Raw genomic sequence first — 8659 nt, 5'->3', positions numbered from 1 at the left:
AAGATCTACAAAGAACTTCTGAAACTCAATACGCGAGAAACAAATAAATCACAAAATGGGCAGAAGATATGAAGAGACTCTTTTCCAATGAAGACATACAAGTGGCTAACAGACACATAAAAAAATGTTCAAAATCATTAGCCATCAGGGAAATTCAAATCAAAACCACACTGAGATACCACCTTATGCCAGTTAGAATGGCAAAAATTGACAAGGCAGGAAACAACAAATGTTGGAGAGGATGTGGAGAAAGGGGATCCTTTGTACATTGTTGGTGGGAATGCAAGTTGGTACAGCCATTCTGGAAGACAATGTGGAGTTCCCTTAAAATGTTAAAAATTGAGCTACCCTATGATCCAGCAATTGCACTCCTGGGTACTTACCCCAAAGATACAGGCGTAGTGAAGAGAAGGGCCATATGCACCCCAATGTTCATAGCAGCATTGTCCACAATAGCTAAATTGTGGAAGGAGATGAGATGCCCTTCAACAGATGACTGGATTAAGAAGATGTACTCCATATATACAATGGAATATTACTCAGCTATCAAAAAGAACGATTTCTCAACATTTTCTGCAACATGGATGGCACTGGAGGAGATAATGCTAAGTGAAATAAGCAGAGAAAGACAATTATATGTTTTCTCTCATCAACGGAACATAAGAAGTAGGAAGATCGGTAGGAGAAGAATGGGATAAAGAAAGGGGGAGTAATCAGAAGGGGGAATGAAGCATGAGAGACTATGGACTGTGAGAAACAAACTGAGGGCTTCAGAGGGGAGGGGGTTGGGGCATGCGATAGGCTGGTGATGGGTAGTAAGGAGGGCACGTATAGCATGGTGCACTGGGTGTTATACGCAACTAATGAATCATGGAACTTTACATCAAAAACCAGGGATGTACTGTATGGTGACTAATATAAAAAATATTATTATAAAAAAAAAGATGATGTGGTCCATATATACAATGGAATATTACTTAGCCATCAAAAAGAACGTTTTCTCAACATTTGCTGCAATATGGATGGCACTGCAGGAGATAACGCTAAGTGAAATAAATCAAGCAAAGAAAGACAATTATGATATGGTTGCACTCATTTATGGAACATAAGAAGTAGGAAGATCAGTAGGAGAAGAAAGGGAAGAATGAAGGGGGAGTAATGAACCACAGAACAGGCAATGAACCACGAGAGACTATGGACTCTGGGAAACAAACTGAGGGCTTCGGGAGGGGGAATGGGATACGCTAGTGATGGGTATTAAGGAGGGCATGTATTGCCTGGTGCACTGGGTGTTATACGCAACTAATGAATCGTGGAACTTTACATCAAAAACTAAGGTTGTACTGTATGTTGACAAACATAATATAATAAAAAAATATTATTAAAAAAAAGAATGATTGGATAAACTTGGGAAATAAAAGGAGACTATGCAATTTTTGGAGACCAAAGAAAATGAAACACATCTGTCCAACACCAATGGGACACTGCAAAGTTCCGTCCTAAGTGGAAAATACATAGCCATCCAAGCCTCACTCAAAAGAATAGAAAAATCTAAAATGCATTTTTATATTCTCAGGAAGCTGGAGCTGAAACAGAAGAACAGGCCTAACCCATGCATCAGAAAGCAGTTGATCAAGATTACAGCAGAGATCAATGAATTAGAAACCAGGAGCACAGTAGAGCAGATCAACAGCACTAGAAGGTGGTTCTTTGACAGAATAAATAATATCGATAAGGCAATGGGCAGACTTATTCAAAAGAATAGAGGACCCAAATTAATAAAACTATGAATGAATAGGGCAAGATCATGACCAACACCAAAGAAATAGGAAAGATCATTAGAAACTATTATCAAAAACTATATGCCAATAAATTAAACAACCTGGAAGAAATGGATGCCTTCCTGGAAACCTATAAACTACCAAGATTGAAACAGGAAGAAATTGATTATTTAAGTAGACCAATTAATTATGAAGAGACTGAAGCAGTGATATAAAACCTCCCCAAAAACAAAAGTCCATGGCCTGGCGGATTCCCCAGGAAATTCTACCAAACATTCAAAGAAGAAATAACACCTATTCTCTTGAAGCTGTTTCAAAAAATAGAAACAGAAGGAAAACTACCAAACTCATTCTATGAGGCCAGTATTACCTTGATCCCCAAACCAGGCAAAGACCCCATCAAAAGGAGAATCACAGACCGATATTCCTGATGAATATGGACGCCAGATTCTCAACAAGATCCTAGCTAATAGGATCCAATGGTACATTAAAAGGATTATCCATTATGACCAAGCAAGTTTCATCCCTGGGATGCAAGTGTGGTTCAACATCGCAAATCGATCAGTGATAGATCGTATCAACAAAAAAGAGTCAAGAACCATATGATCCTCTCAACTGATGCAGAAAAAGCATATGACAAAATACAGCATTCTTTCCTGATTAAAATCCTTCAGAGTGTAGGGATAGAGGGTACATTCCTCAATTTCATAAAAACCATCTATGAAAAGCCTACAGTGAATATCATTCTCAATGGGGAAAAAGCTGAAAGCCTTTCCCTTAAGATCAGGAACACGACAAGGATGCCCACTCTCGCCATTATTATTCAACATAGTACTAGAAGTCCTTGCAACATCAATCAGACAACAAAAAGGGATAAAAGGTATCCAAATCAGCAAAGAAGCAAACTCTCTTCGTAGACGACGTGATACTCTATATGGAAAACCCAAAGGAATCCACCCCCAAACTACTAGAACTTATAGAGCAATTCAGTAATGTGGCAGGATACAAAATCAATGCTCAGAAATCAGTTGCATTTCTATACACGAACAATGAGACCGAAGGAAGAGCAATTAGGGAATCCATTTTATTTACAATAGCACCAAAAATCATACATTATCTCGGAATTAACCAAAGACGTTAAGGATCTATATTTTAGAAACTACAGATCACCCTTGAAAGACATTGAAGACAACACAAAAAGATGGAAAAACATTCCATGCTCATGCATCGGAAGAACTAACAGTTAAAATGGGGAGTGTAGACTACCCAGAGCAATCTACACTTTCAGTGCCATCCCGATCAAAATACCAATGACATTTTTCAAAGAGCTGCAAAAACAGCCCTTAAATTTGTGTGGAACCAGAAAAGGCCCCGAATCATCAAGGAAATGTTGAAAAGGAAAAACAAAGCTCGGGACATCACGTTGTCTGATCTCAAGCTACACTACAAAGCTGTGATCACCAAAACAGCATGGTACTGGCACAAAAACAGACACACAGATCAATGGAACAGAATAGAGACCCCGAAAGAGACCCTTGGCTCTATGGGCAACTAATCGTTGACAAAGCAGGAAAAAACATCCAGTGGAAAAGAGACAGCCTCTTCAATAAATGGTGCTGGGAAAATTGGACAGCTACACGCAAAAGAATGAAACTTGACCACTCTCTCACACCATACACAAAGATAAACTTCAAATGGATGAAAGACCTCGATGTGAGACAGGAATCCATCAAAATCCTAGAGAACATAGGCTGTAACCTCTTTGATATCGGCCACAGCAGCTTCTTTCATGACACATCTCCAACGGCAAGAGAAAGAAAAGAAAAAATGAGCTTGTGGGGCTTCATCAAGATAAAAAGCTTCTGCACAGCCAAGGAAACAGTCAAAAAAACTAAGGGGCAGCCCACGGAATGGGAGAAGATACTTGCAAATGACAGTACAGATAAAAGACTGGTATCCAAGATCTAAAAAGAACTCCTCAAACTCAATACACGAGGAACAAATAATCAGATCAAAAAGTGAGCAGAAGATATGAACAGACACTTTTCCAATGAAGACATACAAATGGCTAACAGACCCATGAAAAAATGTTCAAAACCATTAGCCATCAGGGAAATTCAAATCAAAACCACATTGAGATACCACCTTACACCAGTTAGAATGGCGGGGCGCCTGGGTAGCGCAGTCGTTAAGCGTCTGCCTTCGGCTCAGGGCGTGATCCCGACATTCTGGGATCGAGCCCCACATCAGGCTCCCCCGCTGGGAGCCTGCTTCTTCCTCTCCCACTCCCCCAGCTTGTGTTCCCTCTCTCGCTGGCTGTCTCTCTGTGTCAAATAAATAAATAAATAAATAAATAAATAAATAAATAAATAAATAAAATCTTTAAAAAAATTAAAAGAAAAAGAATGGCAAAAATTGACAAGGCAGGAAACAAGAAATGTTGGAGAAGATGTGGAGAAAGCGGTCCCTCTAACACGGCTGGTGGGAATGCAAGTTGGTACAGCCACTTTGGAAAACAGTGTGGAGGTCCCTCAAAAAGTTAAAAATAGAGCTACCCTATGATCTAGCAATTGCACTACTGGGTATTTACCCCTAGATACAGATGTAGTGAAGAGAAGGGCCATATGCACCCCAGTGTTCACAGCAGCATTGTCCACAATAGCCAAAGTGTGGAAGGAGCCCAGATGCCCTTCAAAAGATGAATGGATAAAAAAGATGTGGTCCGTGTATACAGTGGATATTCCTCAGCCATCAGAAGGAATGATTACCCAACATTTGCAGCAACATGGATGGGACTGGAGGAGATTAGGCTAAGTGAAATAAGTCAAGCAGAGAAAGACAATTATCATATCGTTTCACTCATTTATGGATTAAGGAATAGGGAGATGATTAGTAGAAGGAAGGGAAGAATGAAGGGGGGGTAATCAGAAGGAGAATGAACCACGAGAGACTGTGGACTCTGGGAAACAAATAGAGGGCTTCAGAGGGGAAGGGGGTGGAGGATTGGGATAGCCCGGTGATGGGTATTAAGGAGGGCACGTATTGGATGGAGCACTGGTTGTTATACGCAAACAATGAATTATGGAACACTACATCAAAAACGAAGTGTGTCCAGTATGGTGACTCACATAATAATAATAATAATAATAATAATAATAATAATAAAATAATAATATCTCACGGAGGGGCACCTGGGTGGCTTAGTCGGTGAACCATCTGCCTTCAGCTTGGGTCATGATCCCAGGGTCCCGGGATCAAACCCCTGATTGGGCTCCATGTTCGGCTGGGAGCTTCCTTCTCCCTCTGCTGCTCCCCCTGCTTGTGCTCTCTCTCTCTCTCAAGTAAATAAATAAAATCTAAGAAAGTAATACCTCATAGGGAACCACTGACTATCTCTGTGAAGTTTAATAGGCAAGAAGTGAAGAGAGGAATATAACACAGCTATTGGGACCAGCGGCGGTTAGCGAGGTCAGTCCATGGATATTGCAGGAGAGCACGAGAAACACAGGAGGACGCCCTATGGTGTCCCCAAAGGTATTCTGCCTGTGCGTGTGTGTGTGAAATTAAGGCTGTTTGGTAAGAGCTAATAGCTCTTCAAGAGAGATCTTTTCTCAGACAAATACCGTATTTTACATCACCATACTAGAAGCTAAATGTCAGCACGGCTTCTGAAAATGAACGTGGGCAAGGACAGGAGGTGGCTTCCCACTGAAAACGCCAAGCAAGGCTGGTGAGAATGTGGAAGATTATTTTTCTGAGAGCTTTTTGGGTTTTTGTTTGTTGAAGGAGGCGCCACACCCAGCGGGGAGCCCCATACGGGGCTTGAACTCAAGAGCCTGAGATCAAGATCTGAGCTGAGCTGAGCAGTCAGAGACTCGGACGACTGGGCCACCCAGTGCCCCTTATCTGCAGTCTTAACGGGGCTCTATTGTGGCTCGTGACTGAAGGCCAGAGCCTCGGGAGTAGCTGTTAATTACCCAAGTCCGTACAGCCTCGTGTCACTGTCACTGCCCGTGCTTCCGTGTCCTCCTTTCGCGACACAGTTCCACACTGGAGCGCACGGGAGGGGAGGGGGCCCTGGAAGGAGCAGTCACCACTGCGTCTCAAGCGTCCACGCAGATCCCTACTGGGCACGCCAGGAGAACCAACCCCACCACTCCAGTCACCCGCCACTTGTCGGGCCGTGTCCTCTGTGAGAACCCTTGCAACAAGAGCACACCCTCCAAACCCAGCGTCCCTGTCCCTGAGCACGGCCTGCGTCCAGGCAGCTGCCCGCCACTCGTCCCTGCGGGACTCGGAGCATGTGCAGAGCAGAAGCAAACACGAAACGTCGGCCCTACGACTTTAGCCAAGAGTGCTGACGTTCTCTGTCCCTGACCCAGAAGCCCCGTGTCTCCTTCAGCATCTATTCAATACACGAGGTGCGAAGTAGGTACGATCCAGACCTTTCGCAGCGCTGGGCAGAAAGACACGGCCCAGGCAGGAATGTCCAGCTGGTTAGGGGTCCCTGAGAGCGCAGCCCCGCGACTCTGCGACATGCGCACGGGGTGCAGTTCCTGCAGGAGCTCCCGAGGCAGCGGAAGCCGCTAGACACAGCTCTGGCTGGGGGCTGTCACCACGTCCCAAACCAGTGACAAGGGTCGTCCACGTCCATCTGTCCCTCCTCCCCTTCAGCCATCGAGAATATCTGGGACAGTATCCTTAGTGTCCACATCTCACACACACACTCGTTCACCCTCACACACACTCGTTCACACTCACATGAACACAAACACATTCACACACTCATTCACACTGACACTCGTTCACGCTCACACACAAGCACTGAGAATTGGCTCTTGCTTAGCTTCCTCAGGGGAAATACTTTTTTAAAATAGGAGTTCTTGCTTCATTCTCCTTCTTCTCCCACCGATCTTCCTACTTCTCAAGTTCCATAGATGAGAGAAACCATATGAGAGACTGTGGACTCTGAGAAACAAATGGAGGGCGTCAGAGGGGGGGGGGTGGGGGAATGGGATAGGCTGGTGATGGGTAGTAAAGAGGGCACGTACTGCATGGTGCACTGGGTGTTATACGCAACTAATAAATCATGGAACTTTACATCAAAAACCAGGGAAGTAATGTATGATGACTAACATAATAAAAAAGTATTATAAAAAATAGTTCCTGTGTGTGTGTGTGCCTGTGTGTACATGTGTCTGTGTGTGCGTATGTGTGTAATACATCCTCCGTTGAATGGTTGCAAAGAACTCACAGTTTACAGCCCAGAGCACACCCTCCAGAATATCAGCTTGTTTCCTCCCTCCTCGGCCGCACACCTTAGACCTCAGCCTTTCTCCGTAGGAGCCTCCTGAGGGCGCCTTTCATGTCCTTGTTCCGCAGGCTGTAGATGAGGGGGTTCATCATGGGGGTGAGGACGCCGTACGATATGGAGATGATCTTGTCTCGGTCGCGGATGATCTTGTCCTGAGGCATCATGTACATGGCGATGGCTGAGCCATAGAACAGCACCACCACCGTGAGGTGAGACCCACACGTGGAAAAGGCCTTGCCGTGGCCCTCCGTGGACCGCATCCGCAGCACGGCCACCAGGATCCTTCCATAGGAGGCCACGATGAAGGCAAAGGGAGCCAGCAGGGTCAGGGCACTGGTGCACACCATGAGCGACTCATAGAACTGCAGGTCAGAGCAGGCCAGCTTGAGCAGGGCCAGGAGCTCGCACGAGAAGTGATTGATGACCTGGTGGCCGCAGAACTCCAAGGGCATGGTCAGCAGGGGGACCACGGTCAGCAGGAATGGTGCCGTCCATGAGGTCCCGGCCAGCAGGCTGCACAGCTGGGGCCCCATGTGCACAGGGTAGCGCAGGGGGTCCACGATGGCCACACAGCGATCGTAGGCCATGGCGGCCAGCAGCAGACACTCCACGACACCCAGATAGAGTCCCACGACCATCTGGGCCAAGCAATGTCCTAGCGAGATGACAGGAACGCTCACCAAGCAGTTGACAAGCATCTGGGGCACGTTGGCTGTGGTGTAGCACACGTCCAGGAAGGACAGGTTGCTGAGGAAGAAGTACATGGGCGTGTGGAGCCGGCGATCGTAGCAGATCAGGAGCAGGATGAGGCCGTTCCCCAAAAGGGTGATGGTGTAGGACAGGAGGAGCAGGCAGAAGAAGGCGGTCTGAGCTCGTGGGTACTGGGAGAGCCCGAGCAGGACGAAGGAGATCTCTGTGCTGTTCTGGCCGTCCACGCCCCTTCCAAAACTCTGGCTTGGTGGGAAATGGGGGATCATCTTGGGAGGTGGTTCGGAACCTGGCGGCTTCCTATAAATAAGGTTGGACTCTTTCAAGCCATTCATGTGTTCCTGGGCACTGCGGTGACCCCTTCACCCCTGCATTGCTCTGGCCCCTGCTGAAGAATGTCTGCTTAATACATTCCACCAGGCACAGGCACTCACAGACCCATCCAATGATATAGCCATTGATCTGTGGACTGGTGGATCGTGGAAGGGATTGGGTCGTTCCTTCACTGATTCTATTACATATTGGTTAGTGGGTGCATTCATTCATTCATTCATTTATAACCGAGTCATTGACCCACGAAACCACTTATGGATGGATTCACTTGTTGTTTCTTTAATGCATTTATTCATTCATCCAACAAGCACCTCTGAGCAGCTTCTAACTCGTCCAGACTCGATCCCAGGCAATGAAATTACAGTGAGGAACGAAAAAACAACAACAACAAAAAAGCCTGAGCTGAAGGACTTGATAGACTAAAGACAAATTTGAAAAGTCACACTAGTGTAGTAAGTGCTAAGACTTTGCTCTGTTCCCACCGTGCTCCCTTCCCTGAAAAACTGTTTCTGCACGTGTCCTT

The 8659-nt window shown here is 45.6% G+C and overlaps 1 protein-coding gene across 1 annotated transcript; it reads right to left on the bottom strand.

Moving 5' to 3' along the window:
• Positions 1-7100: 7100 nt before the first annotated feature.
• Positions 7101-8138, bottom strand: LOC113248534 (olfactory receptor 13H1-like). The gene has a single exon (XM_026490055.3). The coding sequence runs from the start codon at positions 8136-8138 to the stop codon at positions 7101-7103; it is 1038 nt and encodes a 345-aa protein (XP_026345840.2).
• Between the last annotated feature and the right edge of the window lie 521 nt (positions 8139-8659).

Source organism: Ursus arctos, unplaced genomic scaffold (assembly GCF_023065955.2).
Source record: "Ursus arctos isolate Adak ecotype North America unplaced genomic scaffold, UrsArc2.0 scaffold_19, whole genome shotgun sequence".
NCBI lineage: Eukaryota > Metazoa > Chordata > Mammalia > Carnivora > Ursidae > Ursus > Ursus arctos.
Note: the sequence above shows the minus strand (reverse complement) of the source record. Positions and strands in the feature narration are given on the sequence as shown.